Source organism: Spermophilus citellus (genome assembly GCF_964194105.1).
Source record: "Spermophilus citellus genome assembly, chromosome: 16".
NCBI classification, from domain to species: Eukaryota; Metazoa; Chordata; class Mammalia; order Rodentia; family Sciuridae; genus Spermophilus; species Spermophilus citellus.
Window position 1 is genome coordinate 67,368,205 of NC_138196.1, and position 16,749 is coordinate 67,384,953.

General features: G+C 32.2%; 1 protein-coding gene across 1 annotated transcript in view; it reads left to right on the forward strand.

The window, feature by feature from the left end:
- The window catches only part of SPOCK3 (SPARC (osteonectin), cwcv and kazal like domains proteoglycan 3), a 410,406-nt gene that overhangs the window by 306,919 nt on the left and 86,738 nt on the right, over positions 1-16,749 (forward strand). Inside the window, exon 6 of the mRNA XM_081269496.1 lies at positions 6,319-6,433. Within this exon, the coding sequence (XP_081125622.1) occupies positions 6,319-6,433 (115 nt within the window). The remainder of the gene's footprint in view (positions 1-6,318; positions 6,434-16,749) is intronic.

Here is a 16,749-nt window from a genome sequence, read left to right on the forward strand (position 1 = left end):
AATTTGCTATAAAGATGTAATTTAAAAATTAATATCAAAAGGAATCATTTTTCTAAACAAGGAAAATGGTATGCTATAAATAATATGTACTTTATAAACTTGTAATAATATGAATTATAAAATGAACACAAAAAGATGTGGCTGTCATACTATTTACAGTTCATTCATAGACAAATTTCATGTTTTCCCACAATCTCTCTCCAGATTCAAGAGCCAACGACCTCAACAAATTCTGTAAACAATCAAAATATACTATAGAAGTTCAGGTAGTTGGTAGTTCCTTGAGCTTCCACCTGCCTTTTCTACCTGACATGAGGATTTAATATATATATATATATATATATATATATATATATATATATATATATATATATATATATATATATTAATCAGGATGCATTCATGATTGCATAGATCTCACAACTTGATCTACAAGAGGCCTTAAGGTCACAGCTTCCAAAATATTTACCCAGTGATTCACCTGACCCGAATGCCTTCTTATATCAACTTTTCTGGTTGGATACTTCCTGTACATGAAGAACTCCCTGAATGGTAGCAATAAATAATGACTCAGTTATCCCATCTATAAATATGTAACCAAGAATGGATTCATTTAAGAGAGATCTCCTGTTAAATGAGGGGTATCTGATCTACTGGTAGCGTTTCTCAAAACAACTGAAGGACTCTTAGACCACTCCCGAGGCATAAGTCAACCAAACATTTTATTCATAAGGGTATAATGCAGGAGCAACAAGGGCATTCTGTAGAAACTAGAGAGACCAATTATGTTCCCAAACATTGGCCTGTCTGAACCACTACCAGGGGACTCAGATCTAGAATTGAGTTTAAAGCCCTAAGATTCTCTTGAACAGCCTGCCACATGGAGAGTCACAACAACTAGATATCAGCCTATGGCTGCTCTTAGGAGAAGTAGCAAAAAAATCCTGAATAAGTACAAGAACATGCATGCCCTCTTTTGGAACAATATTCAGCCATCAAATGGTGTGTGAACTATGTGGAAGTGTGGGAGGTAGAATCAGAAATCTTTTTGAGTATACGACTTCAGAGACTAACCTCATCTAAACAATATCAGATTCTTGTAGATGACAGGGAGAATGGAAGATCATTAAACACCTTGCTGATCATTACCTTATTTAGTAGATTTGGTGATAATAGGTACAGTATTGTCAGATTGCATACTGTCCACAGGAACTCATGACCCAGATTAGTTTCAGAGGACATGATAATGAAAGCAGAGTCACATGACCAAATGAGATACCAACAGCATTACTGGAAAAAAACAAAAAGTGTAAACAGACATTTTTCACCTTAAAGAGTTCATTAGGTTGGTGGCATTCCCAAAGGTAGGGAATATGACACAGCTTGCTAGATGGCTTCCTCACCAGCTTCTTGGTTTACCTTATAGAAAGGACCAAGGTAAGGGTCTGAGTGTAGAACATAGACCAGCCTATACCAAAATGCAGTAAGGATACTACATTTTGGAGAAAATTAGCAAAGTCAGCAGTTTTTCTTCCCTGCTGGAGACAATGAGCCTTGTGGAGACACACAATAGTCCTAGGGAGTTTTATCTAGTGAGCAGGACTTTGAATCTATTGGAGTTTATCAGCCATCCCTAGATCAGAAAAACTGAGAAGCAGGACTACCAATGTTGCTAGTTTGAGAAGATCGATGTCTCAGAGAGCAAATTCTATCATGTGCTATCCAGTGGATTGGATGATATCCACCCACATTGGTGAGAGCCATTTGCTTTACTCAATATGATGTATTACAATATTTTATAACATCAAAATTAGATCCTCAAAATGAAATTTCAGGTGAAAAAGGGAAAGTTTACCTCAAGTAAGGTGGGTGTTATTCCTTGATGAAAAGAAGAGTTTATACACACAGAAAACCATGTTGTAGTCTACACTAGATAGCAGGGTATTTTTAATGTTGTTGCTATGTTGAACTCCCTGCTTGTGTTTATGTTATATAATTTTAATACTTGTGTTTTAATAGTATATTTTGATTGAGTGAATGATTTTAAGACTGAATCAAGTCCTCCTTTCCGCCTCTGGTTGACTTTGCATGGGGAACACCAGGATGGATATCCCAAGAACACAAGTGGAGGAGCTTTGTAGGGAAAAGGAAAGCTGTAACAGAGTGTGATGATATCTTTCACAAGAGTTCAGATCATGTCTACGATATTGCTACGTGAGGACATTGAAGAGATAATATTAGTTCAAGAATGATTAAAACGGAAATATGATACATGATATGATACATGACCTTCCTTATTTCTCAATTTGCTTTCTCATTTGGCTAAAAGTTTTTATTGGTACAATGAGAAAATTAATATTGTTACTATTCCTTACCTTTTAATAATTATACAATCCTTTTACATCAGAAGAACTATAAAATAGTGCTTGAATCCCCTTGCAGCAATATATACATTTGATGAGTTGCATAAGCTTTCCAAACTTGTAGTTCTATTGGAAAAAAATATGCTTATGTTATTTGAATTATCAGGAAGTAATGCATCAAATTGCTCAGCATGGTGTTTGAGTTATAGCAATGCCTTGATGAAAGCAGGTGGCCCTTAACTGTGTAGTTTGTTGTTTGAGCTGATTTGTACTCTCTGAATAATTAGGTACCTGTAGATGATAGAGTGTTTATACCATTGTTTTTATTTTATATGGATTACCTTGGTGAATACCAAACAAAATTTTTCTAAGAGACATATGAACAAGTTCTTGAGAGTTTAGTTAATCCTTTCATTGTCTTGAAATAAAACAGTGTCTTATTTGGGCATTTCAATCCTTGCATTATCAGTATTTGAGGCCAGATAATCCTTTGTCCTGGCAGTGTATGTGTATTGTGGGAGGATGGGGGGACTGTCCAGTGAGCTGCAGAATGTGTAGAAGCCTGTCAGTCCTCCTTAATAGATGCCAGCAGTAACCTGTCTACCCTCTGACTCTAATTGTAGCAACCAAGTATCTCCAGATGTTCCTAGTCAGGGAGAGAGGACTTGTCCCCAGCTGAGAACTTCAGGTCTAAACCATCTGCCAGGGCAATGGTGATCTTGGAAAATGGTAACAGCAGCCTTTCCCAGTGTCTAATGCACCTGAGAGTTAGAATCTTTTCTGTATGCTGCAGATTTCTCCTATTGTAATATCATATTTTCTTCTGTTTGATGCTGCTATTAAACAAATGACTATAAAGTAACTTTCTGTGAATTGTGTCAAAATCATTTTGCAGCCTTACTCTCCACAATAATGCATAACATGAGTGTTCTGAGTACTTAGGGTCTTAATCAGAGATGCATTAATCATGCCTTTCTCTACATTATTTGCATTTTTTGGTAATTATAGACTAATGAGCATGCCCTTTATGTGATATTTTAGCTCACTTATACCTTGATAAATATTTCAGCTTTGTGATAATTAAGTAAATTGAACATTATAAATTAGAAATGTAGTCAGTGGATATGGCTAAAAAATATTTAAAGGTAGCATATTTTAAAATAGAATTTTAATATCCTAATATCTTTTAAGTAAAAGTCTTCATAAATAATTTTGTTTCCAAAATTGATTCATAAGTAAATAAAACAAAGTGTAATTTTTTAATAACTGGAAGCTAAATTCATATGATTATATAAACAGGGTATAATCTCTGATTTTTTTTTTTTTTGCTCTTTACCTATGTGCATAGAGAAAAAGTTGTTCAATAGACTCATTCTAATGAAAAAAAAAATTATTTCATTGGTAAAGTGACATTCTGTGAAGCTATGATTTTATCGCATCCCACAATCTTATGGACAGCATTGAAACATTTAGTGGTAATTATGCCAAAGAAAGTTTGCTGCAAAGTGAAACTTTATAAATAAAATTTAATTAATTTTAATAAATATTATACTCTTCTTATAAATTACATTTTTAGTGCCTAAGAATATCTAAAAATTGAATTATCAACCCTCAATCAGAATTAACCAAATTTTATATTTTTGTGTTCAAATATTACACTTTCTCATTTTTTATGTGAAAATAAAATAAATCTGACATAGAGCATCTTCAAAGGGATCTGTCATTTCAAATGGGAAAATCCAGTATTAGCACCCAGCACAAAAATGCATGCCTGAAATTCCCACAAATTTGGAGTTTGAGGCAGAAGGATTACAAGTTCAAGGCCATCGTCAACAATTTATTGAGACCATGTTAAAAATTTTTAAAAAATGAAAGTAAGTTAGAAAGGCAGGAAGGAAAAAGGGCTGGGTTGTAGCTCAGAACACCCCTTGCTTCAGTTCCCAGTACTAAAAAAATAAATCATAAGCTATAATTAATATTGACTTTTACTTTTGTCTGCTCATAAACTAATCAAAATTGCCTTTGAGTTTTCCTTAAATTAAGTCATGAGTCCAAATTTTCATATGACCATGTCCAGGGTGCTGAAATAATAAAAGAAGTTACAGTAAAGAATATTAAGTCTGAAAAGTCTCAAAGTATCAAGCAAATCATTTGGCTTTCATTAAGTCCTCCTAATTGCTTAAATATTTATTTCTATTTTTAATTAGGTGTTGGGCATTTTTAATTGCCCTTAAAGTCCGTCATGCTTTTACATGAGGAAATCATTTTTTCAGTTTTTGAACTGAATTACTTTTGAAAGGGTTATTCATCTAAAAGAGCCAATATTCTGCTAAAAAACATCTTCAAACGGCTTAATTTTTAATCATTTGTTGCAGGGGTATTCAAGAATTTTGCTTGTCCAATGAAGAGTTATTTGACAAAAAATAAATAAAATGTTGTAGAATGTGAGTAATCTGATTACTTGTTTAGAGCATTCGGTACTTCTTGATATCAGCTGAATCTAAATTAAATTAGTCATGGGGGCATGTGCCTATGGGAGCCAGAAAGTCTACTTTATTTAATTTTAAAATAATTTGCTCTGAGTAAATTATGAGAGTGCCACTAAAGAAATCATATTACTTCAGAATTAGGAAGATCTATTTCTTTTAGATTAGGAAGACAATTATTGCTCCTTAAAATCTGGTGTAGGTTTAGGATTTTTTAAATCCTGTCAAATGTTAAGTTAAAAAAATATTCTCTTAAGAAGGAATTAAAAATACTCAGGCTTAAAATTCTTCAAAGAATAATGTTTACAAAGAAAATCAAACCACATCAAATCAAAACTAAATTAATATATAAACAGACTCATGTGCCATAATATTTTTATTATTTTATTTTAATTCCAGTCAGCTTTTATTAACATTGGCTGAGATTCTGGTTCGGGATAGCTAATGCATTGGGAAAAATTACTTGTCTGATTTCTTAGAACACTGGAGATTCAGTGCTATTATCCCAATTATCATATGTGACAATTGAGATTGAGAGCATTTGTGAAACTAGTCCTAACTGCCACAGTTAGGAAATGGCAGTCATGAGATCCAAATTCAGGAGTCATGCTCTTTGTCCTGCATCTTTCACTTATCTTTTCCCATAACATGTATAATGAAATTTAAGTAGACTATTGTCACTTTCATAACAATTTCTAATGCTATGGTAATATAAGCACTCAAGAATGGTATCCTATTCTCTTATTAGTAAAACAAGAATGTATCTAAAAAGGTCATCATGCCAAAAAATGTATGAACTGTATACATATACATGCCATCTCATAAATATGTACTCATGTAAAGATTATATTCATTTTTAAAATTTTATACATAATTATGTATACTTGCCCTGTGTCTATGTGTACATGTGTGTGTATGTGTATTTGACTGTTGTGGTATCTTAGTTTTAAGTCACAAGTAACCACAGAAATATTTCCTAAGTACCTCACTCATGAATTGATTTTGACATCTTTTGTCATTCAGTAATGTGCATGTCACTGATTTATCCAGTTGCCATGTCCAAACTTGCACCCAATAACAGAGTTCAAATATAAACAAGCAACTAAAACCAATAATATATTAAAAGGGGAACTCAAGATATTCTGAGTTAAGTCATCTCTCTGTCCATTTGATTCTGAAGTTCTAAACTTGGTTCATTCAACCAAGCTGACAAACTAGGAATAGCTTTTTAGACTGCTTTATTCCCTAGTGACTGTTCTCCACAATGACCAAGGTAACTGCATTCCTGCTCTTTCATAAAATAATAAATAATATATGAGTGTGTAAAAGTGCACATTAGTATTGGAGATATATGTAGAAAGATTTTCAAATTAAATGCATAACAACTTACTTTTTTCTTTCTAAATATTTCCTGACTTTCTGCTGATACTAGATGCATTTGATTTAAGTATTTTTCTCTTTTTATACAGTGCAAGCTAGAATATCAGGCATGTGTCTTAGGAAAGCATATCTCAGTCAAATGTGAAGGACGTTGCCCATGTGCTTCAGATAAGTCCACGAGTACAAGCAGAAACATTAAGAGAGGTAAGTGATGAACATTTATTTGTAGCTTTGTATTTGTTCCAACCTATTAAAAAGTTTTGCAATAAGTGACATTAAGTGCAGAATGAAATTTATTCTTATACATGTAGCTAACAGTTATTATGTCTATTTTTCTACCTTTTAGCCCCATAGCAAATAATTGTTTTTATATCTTTGACATTTCTTATCAGAATAAGTAGGAAATCTAAAGAAAACCATTTCTTTTCAATGTGTTTACCATATGCCTTCTATAAATAATTATATATGAAACATGTCTTTTAGGTCTTGCTCTGTTTATTTTTATACTTATTTATTTCTATCATATATTGCATAGGTATAATTTCCTATAGAATAATTTCATAAATTAAACACTATTTTCTTGATTTGACACCAAATCAACTAATTCTGTGAGATTAATATAATGTATGTATTATAGTATAACTTTTGAATTTTCTTAGATTATTTATTGTAGTGTTTATGGTATTATTTATATATTTTATAATTTATCTATTGATTTATTTATTTGATAGTAGAGATAGAATCCAGGGTCACTTAACAACTAAGACACATCCCTAACCTTTTTGTATATTTTTTATTTAGAGACAGGGTCTTGCTGAGTTGCTGAGACTGGCTTTGAACTTGTGATCCTCCTGTCTCAGCCTCCCAGGCTGCTGGGATTCAGGCATGTGCCACCACACTTGGCCTTATTGATGCTTTTTAAAAAGCCTCCATGACTGTTAGTTTCATTCCTTCACAGCTCTAGATAAAGAAGGCAGTGTAGGGAATAGATGTTTCTTTAAGTCAAAAACTATTTTACAGATAACTATCAACATTTTCCATGTATTTTATAACTCTCCGACCCTTGTAATTTAAAAATATCATGGGGTGCCTTTATTGTGGTAGAGAATTGATTTTTGCCTTTTTTCCCCCTCAAAAACTGTGAATAATAGATATGTAGACTAAAAAAATATGTAGTTAATGTGAAATGCATTCAACACACTATACATTTTGTTGAACATGGTGTACCAGTCAGTCAGCTTTCTGCTATTGTGACATAATATCTCAGATAATTAATTTATAAGGAGGAAAGGTTTATTTTTTTCAGAGTTTCAGAGCTTTCAGTTCATGGTGACTTGACTTGATAGCTACTGGGCTTGTAATAGTCCTCCTGTTTATCATGCTGGGAGCACATGGCAAAGGAGCTGCTCACCTCTGGGTAGCCATGAAGCAAAGACAAGGGGCCAGAGTTCCAATATGCCCCTGACCTAACTTCCTCCAAGGCCTTCCAGTGCCCAATTCTTAAATGTTCCCCCATGTCCCTATCATGCCACAGGCTAGAGACCAAACTTTTAGGGACATTCAAAATCTAAATTAAAGCACTTGCTAGTCCATGTTATAGTCTCATAATGAATATCTAATAAAGGCATCTAAGCTTCAATTATGTCACTTATATCAGACTTTACCCAATAAAGTTATATTTGAAATTACAAATTTAAAATTTAAAAAAAAATGTTATGACATTAAATTTAGCAGAGCAGACAGCGAGGTTCGTTTGTCCAAACTAAATTACATAATTTGCAAACAACTGTTAAGTTAATGCTAAAACTTGAGGTCACCAACAGAATGAGACTGACTGGTGGAAAGGGTGAAGTGATCTTCTAGGACCTCTGATCTTTTATCCTCACTTTTGCTGCCTCACCCCAGTGTAGGGCCATCTTCAGAGCTCGCTTCCTTCTTTATTCCCTCCTCTGTATCCTGGATTTTCTCTCTCCATCTTAAGCTCAAATAAGGATTTCCAGCACCACTCTGAATCTATCAATCATTCCCCACATGATTCAGAATCAATTATAATTCTCCTTTAGCCAAGATTCTTTGATGCTTGAAATTTCCTGATCCACACTCCCAATTTAGACATTGATTGATTTGAAGAAACAGTGGAATACATTTTCATCTGAAAAATAATAGGCATGAAATAAATCCTAGCACATTTGATATCTATATTTCTTTCTTTCACTGGGAGCCTTTAATAACACCTGAGAAGTAGCTCTAATAAATATATATTTAGGATACATTAGAGTTCTTCAATAAGATTTCTCTTCAGTAGTATTTCCTGCTTTTAGATTACTCATGAATGGGAACATATGTTGGAGACAGTATGAATTTATCATAATCTTCTAGCATTTGCATTAAATATTGGAAGGTAACACATATGAGGAGAGGACCCTTGTGAATAAACAATAATTATGTTATTATTTAAGTTTTCTGTACAGTGTTTATGTTAATATGTCAAGAAAGAAACTTTTCTTAAAGTCTTATCATCAGGGAATAAAGATCATTTGTGTTCAATAGTGCGTCGAAAAAGAGGCAAGAGGAATTTAAACTAATCCTGCTCTGACAGATTGTCAGGGCAAAGTAAGTACAGGATTTTGCTAGCTGCTGTGGGAAAGCAGTGCAGAAAATTTTGAATGTCATTTCTCCACAGTGCCAAAGGCCAAGAGACAAGGGAAATGTAAAACTGAGTTCCAAATCATTTCTAATCTTTCAACTGTCATTTATATTAGAAGCATATCTTAGGTGAACTGTGCAATGCAGGAAATGCTACTTGATATTATCTCTGTTCTAGAAGAAGAGGGGAAGAAACAACTAACAATGAAATATTTCTTAAATCTTTCTGGCTTTCTCCATTTGAGGTTAAACTGACACCAGAGTATGTTTTCACCTTCTTCTTTGCAGAATGAATCCTTTAAATCTGCTTGGACTGCAGTAAGACTAATAAAAATAGATTTCCTTTATAAAGAAAGTAGAGGAAAATTAAGTTCTCCTCCATTCTCCTAATGTATTCCATGATGTATTCCATGTGTGTAGGTTCATGTGTCTATATCCAAGTAGCATAACTAAAAAACAATATAATTTACGTTTCTTATGATCATGGATTCTGATTTTTTAAAGTAGATAATCATACCATTCTTCAATCAGAAACTTCCAGATTTCTTTCATAAATTTCTTCTTCTTTTCTCTTTCCCTTCATTTAAAAACAAAACTACAGTCTTCAGTACTGCAAAAAAAAATAGTGTTCATTAACAAAGAACAATTTTATTCAAAGATTACTGACCTTTCAGCTGATTTTTTAAGTTCCCTGATGTTTTTATATGGCCAGGGAAATATAAGATTCATAGTCGTGAGCATGGACTATGAATAAGCCACTTTCCACATACATATTTAGCAATTCTAAATCATAAAAAGAACTTACAGAATCAAATACCAAGATAATTGGTAAAGACCTTGGAAAGGATTTATACTGTGGATGGTAGACCAAAAGAATTACCTTAGACAAATCTTAATTGCTCACAAGGCAGTGATTTACAGATATAGTAAACTTTAGACTTAGGCACATCCAAAGTGCTCCCTTTGGTCACTCATTTGATTGGTTAGATGCAAGAGTTTATTTTAATTGTTGTTATTCTTATTACAAATTCAGATTTTCCCAGGTGTGAAATATTTTTCTTGATTCTGAGTTTTATATATCTCATCTTTTATAATTTTATTCATTGTAAATAATGCCATTTTTAATATTTTTAACACTACCAACATGCATCTAAACACACCATCACACTCCTCAATAATTTGAAATACCAAATTTCAGTGGAAGCAGCCATCAAAAACAAAGACAATACATAAAAGATTTCAACAGATCAACTGAGTGAAAGGAATAGAACATTAAAAGGAAATAGATCACAAAAGTTATAGCACACATTCAAGGAAATCATATGTTTCTTCAGTTCTTGGATGCAGAGTGCTTTTTAGGGAAACATGCTGCAACCATTGCCAGAGACGAAGGCTCTGGTTTTAATTCATTGAATTCAGACACACGAAGAAGTTCAAGGTCTTGAAAGAACATTTCCCAAACATTTTCTTACTCTTACTATGTAACTGTTCTATATAGGCAATTTCATGTTTATTTCTTTGGGAAAGAGGTAGGAAAATAAATATTCAGGTGTTTCAGAAAGAAGGCAATCATCTCTCATCAATAATAGCAGACACAGAAATGAGAGAAGTAGCATTTAAATAAAATGGAATAGAATTGCTGGAATAGAATTCACAAGGCTTGGAATGAATATGATAGACAAGGAAATTAATGTATCAAAGATAATTCTTGAGTTTAATAATCTGGGAGGTTTATGCATGCTAACACAAATGTCTAGTTTATCTTCCTGAACTTGTGAGTCATACTGTTTCTCTACCTTCACTTTTTTGTACAACTCAAGGTTCATTTTACCAAGAGCTGAGAATAGGTAAATTGTATATTTCCCTTTATGCCTTATTCTCTAGATGATAAGAATTAAATAACTGTGTAATCATGATTCTATTTATTTATAAACTATACTTGCTCCAAATTTTGATTAAGTTTCTTTATCTTTAAACTATTTTTCATGCTTTCTTTTTTATTATTAGTTGTTCAAAACATTACAAAGCTCTTGACATATCATATTTCATACATTTGATTCAAGCAGATTATGAACTCCCATTTTTACCCCGTATACATATTGCAGATTCTTATTGGTTCCACATCCACTTTTTTTTGCATACTGTCATACTCCTGACTGTTATATTTTTCATACTTTCTACCTGCATTGTGCATTGTTATCCTATAAGGTAGCAAAAATTAGTGTTTATAGTATAGATTTTAAAATCATAGTTTTCCACTGATGAACATGTATATATTGGCAATATATACATATATGTTTAAGCTTATAAGTCATAGTTTCTTTGATTACAAAAACATTGGAGGGTTTTCAACTTTTTCTATCATTCATAGTATTTATAAATTTCGAGAATTCATTGTATATTTTGAAATAGCTTAGCAGTATAATTCTGTAGCCAAGAAGTTATTGGCTATTCTCTTTAATAAACCTGATACATTCTTTCACATCTGTTGGTCTTTTCAGTATGTGTTGTGTGTGTGTGTGGTGTATATTGCTTCTTTTATTATGTTAATATAAATTAGGTTAATTTATATTTCAAATGAATGTCCATTTTTGAAGGTTTTGAATGTATTATCCAAAGTTGTATATGATATAAATTTGTAATTAAAAACACCTTTTCTAGGTCACAAGATTTTTAGGAAATATGTAATAGACTTTATAACTCTGAACTCATTCATTAACGCCTGAACTTCCATTCTTCACTGTTTAAGCAATTACATTTTTTAAAATTTAGATTTTCTTAAATTCTTTAGTACTTTGGGTTTCCTAATTAGTTTGTATCAGAATATGGTTTTACTAAAATGCACAGTTGACACCGTAGAAAAACACTAACACCAGTATGCTAATATATTCTGGCAACATGCATATATAAGTACAACATTTATAAACAGTAAGTTCTCTTATTTTTATTAGCTTTAGAGAATTGTAAAATTAAATAAATTTATTGACAAGTGTTGCATGATAATTTACAATAAAATAAATGTTAAATTTTTAGAATATTTATTCTTGGATTAAAGCTAATATGTGTTCCAAAACAGAACATAAACTGAAGAAAAGTACATTTTAAATGTGGAAATTGTTAGAGCTATTACTTGAAGACTATATTTTGTGAAGCTATTCAAAGGATTAATTTAGAATTTCACACAAATATTTTAATTTGCACATAAAATTACTGTGGGATTTTTATCTTCCCTATAAATTCTAACCAGAATCATTTTATTTTAAGCTTATGCACTTGCACATTATCAGATATGAAAGTAGAAATCCCCCTATTTTAATTATTTTAGCTCTAAAGGACTATTTATACTTATTCTTTATTCAACTTCTTTCCAATCTTTATTCTTTCATATACTTTGAGGATAAATGCTTGCAAAATGTAGTAGAAGCACTCTATTAAAAGTAGCAGTCATAGTCACAGTATTTGATAAGAACAAATCAGAACTGACTCACACCCAAACAAGACCAAGGCAAATAGTAATAGTAGTGGCCTATCGGTACTTAGTAGATGAACATTAAGTTTAAATAAAACCCAAAGATGAATTCTGGAACTTGATGTTTCTGGGTTTCCATGAATAGGTTGAAATGCATTAAGAGTCTGTTATCTGTCAACCCTTTTCCTGAAATTCACATGTGTACGTTTTTTTGAAAGAGCACATAAAATTACTATTAATGGAGTAATGATATTTCCAAAGTTTTCTAAGTTCTGATCTGCATCATATCGATTTAACGATGCATGCTCTTGACGGGTTTTAATCTTAAACTAGATACTACATTCCTTTCATTTCATTACATTGAAATCAAGAAAGGAAATTAAATAATCACATACCTCAGATAAAGGCACAAAATTACCTATTTCCAATAATATTTCAGTTTTTGCGTTTCCGGGACCAAAAGTCCTGACAAGAACTATTAGAAGAAAAAAAGTTTATTTTGGATCATGGTTTCAGAGATCTTAGTCCATAAATGGCACACTCTATTGCTCTGGGGCCAAGGTAAAGTAGAACATCATGGTGAAAGAGTGTGGAGGAAGAAAACAGCTCAGGAGGTGGCAAGGAGGAAGCAGAAAGAGCTTTGCTCATGAGGGACTAAATATAAACCCCAAAGGAACACTGCCAGTGGCTTCCCTTCTCCATCCACTCCCAACTTGCCTACATTTCTTTCATTGTCTTACACGTGAGATTTTGGGGATATCTCAGATATTAACCATAAGAACTCATGCCCACTATCTGCCTTTCCACTCAATGGTTATGTGACAATGAATATCATCCCCACAGTAGGTTGTATTGACCTCCATCAATATTAAATATTATGGAAGATATTAATGTTATATATGCTGTTCCACTACTAATTTAGAATGTATTAAGCTTTCCAACTCTGTCTAGTGAGGTCAAATGATTTGTATTTAGAAGATCTCATGTGGAACTTTTTTTGGTAAGTGACATAATCATGAAATATATTTCATGAAGTGTAGCACCACATACATTTTTAAGACTGTATTGCAGTTTATGTCATTTATAAGCTTTTTACAACACTGTGGGTGAGATGTGAGGTATCCAGTGATAATTTAAAGCCTCAAAATGAGAAAAGGACAGTCAGTGCAGTATCTACATAGTCTCATGAAGACATTGTTGGTTTGTTATTTCAGAAATAGGAAAATACCTACAGATTGTCCATTTTAAATATAAAATATCCATATTTTGTGGAGAAAACAAGAAAGCTTAAAGCCAGTTGGAATCAAAAACAAAAAAGTGAGATGCATTCTTTTTTCTGTAATACTTATTCAAAATGAGTAATTTAGTCTAACTAGCCATCCAGAGCAATACGACGCTATACTTCTTTGTTTTATAATTTCTGAATTAATATTAATGAATTTATTGAATGAATCATTTTATCTTAGTAATAAACAACTTTTGGTAGCTAATGATTTGTCAAATTATTTGCTATTTTGTAAGTGTCTAAGGAAATATATAGATACAATCATGTGTTGTTTATATTGGTAGGTTAAAGAATGTTGAACTATGTCCATGATTTTATTTTATTGGAAAAGATAACAAAAATAAAATCATATTTCATTTAATTCCACAAAACTCAATAATTTTAAAGTGACAATTTTAAAGTGTTCATGTTTTTCTGAGTTTCATTATAATTTATACTTTCATTATTAGTTTGATAAGCTTATTTCACAAACATTTTATAAAGGTCTATGGATAATTCATAATATAAAAAGAGGTAATATATTTAGTAAATAGTAGAACAAATCAGTCTTCAAGGGTTTTCAGTGAATACAAAAATTATGAGAGAGGTTATACATGGAGTTTTGAAAAGTTTGAGACATGTGGTAGTTAAATATGATGGTTCAATGGTGAAGAAACATGAGCAGTTATGGGGTCAGTAATAACTGCAGCTGGAATGATGGTGACTAAGAGATTGGGGATAGGAAGCAGATAGATGAGGGACTAAAAAAATGTGTAGGGAGCTAAATGGTTAGGACTTCTTGTTTGATCAAATATAAGAAAGAAGAGGTGAATTAATGGTAACTCTTGAAAAGACTGTGCTGATAAAACTGATAAAAAAAATTGGTAGAATGTCCATATGAGATAGGAAGGATGTTAAGTTTGGTATTGGATACCATGTGTTTAAGGTGTCTATGGACTGCCATGTTTAGACACCATCATGTTTATATATCTAAGGTTAGAGATCTGGGTTGGAATAGACCCAGTTAATAATCAAACCACTACAGTGGATAAGATCTAATGATGTGCACAAGTGAGAAGAACTGGGTGAGTTTTCCAGTTTTCCATTGCTGTTACCAAAGTACTTGAGAATAACAATGTGGAAAGGAAAAGTTTACTTTGAGCTCACCATTTCAGAGGTTCAGTTCATGGACTGGTGGCTCTGATGCTCTGGGAAAGAGATGAGGCAGAACATCATGGCTATAGGGCATGGCAGAGTAGTAATATTCAACAGATACAGAAGAGGAGGGAGCCAGGGGGCCAAAATACATGGACCCCAATGACCCATATCCTCCAGCCACACTCATCTGCATACAGTTAGTACTCAGTGAAATAGTACTTTCAGATTTATTGATTTATGAAATGGATTAATTCATTAATTCAGTTACAGCTTTCATAATCTAATTACTTCAAACATTCCTGCTTTAACACAGGAGCGCTAGGGAGACAACCTCACATCCAAACTATAACACATGCACACACATTGAAGAGGAAGGAGAATCTATGGAGGAATTGATGGAATTCAAATGAGAAACAGAACTCCTGAATATAGAAGCAATGTTCAGTAATATAAAGCCTGAGAAATGACCACAAGTATTTGCATCTAAAATGTCAGTTAAAACCGTAGAAAGAGCATCTGGTGTGAGTTAAATGAAATAATGTAAACAAATTACTTGGCATATATAAGATGCAATTAAAGTTCTGTCTCCCACTACAGTTTGTCTCCCATCCCCAACATATAATTCATTTCCACCACTGTGGTGGGGTTGAGTGAACAAAATGTAGATGTCAAGTATGAGAAAGTGAAGACTATTTTCTGTAGAGCAGTTGACATTTGAGGAAATTAAAACTCAAATAATTAAAGGACTTTCCTTTAATTTGAAATAGTTACCAGGCTACCTTTCTAACTTTTCCTAGCCTAGCCTCTGTATATTTTTTCTAACTTCAAAAAGACTGATTTCAGGCCAGACTTATGACTTTTATAAACTGTTTAAATCCCTTAAATAGGTTGAACTTAACTTTTTAGTAATTTGAAAAACTGGACTAAAAAAAAAAGAACTGGACTTATGCCATTTAACCCTCATTGATATAAGCTTGACACTCCTTTAGTTACTTTACATGTATTATTTCATTTAATCCTCAGAAAATCCTATGAAGTGTATGCTGCTTTTATACTCATTTTAGAAATAATTAGGTTAACACACAGAGAAGTTATTTAACCAAGCAAAAGTAACACAGTTAAAAAGTGTTAGGGAGAGAATTTGAACCTATCCTGGCTGACCCTTAACTACATTATCAAGCTAGCTCTTCAGAGTTTCTATTCTATTAGATCATATATGCTTTTTCACTAAAAATATATAGCTTTGATGACATGTGTAAAATAATTTATAGTATATATTACATTAGTAACCAAGCAGAGATATATAAAGAATGATATTAGCTTTTAAGAGTAAATTGAGTGCAAGCAAATAGTTATGCACATATATTTTTTAAAAAAGCAATGTTAATCATGTTGTGTTACTTGTTGAAAGTCTAAGATTTAGTAGCTTATGTCAACTATAATCTTGGCCAACTCCTGAGAGTGTATATTTTATGGAGCCAAATTTTCATTAAATATTACATAATAAAGTTTCTGAGATGCCAACAAGGAAGGATGCAACATTTAGCTTTCTTTTCTTAATGTCTTGTTTGTATCTTCCCCTGCGGGATTTTTCATGTTTCCAGGGTGATTCACGAAGATCATTATGGTAGTGGTGGACAACTTACTTAATGTGTTACTAATTAATCTCTCATACATTTTCTTCTAAATTACATTAATGCCAATTTTCATTTATTTTTGGCAAAATGACCACTGTTTTTATTAGTTTTACAGAATCACTAAAATCAGGAAAACATAAAATCATTTGAGATGATATTACCAAAAATCACAAATCTGTTCAATGATTCAATACATTATTTCCCCAAGACATTGCTCATAATGAAAGTATAATATATATCCCTAAACAAAAATGACTTGATGATGAGAATTTCCACATTATTATGTATTCTGAATTTGGATATGAAACAGTTTTATTTTCTCAGTTTCCTTTTTATCAAGTCTTTT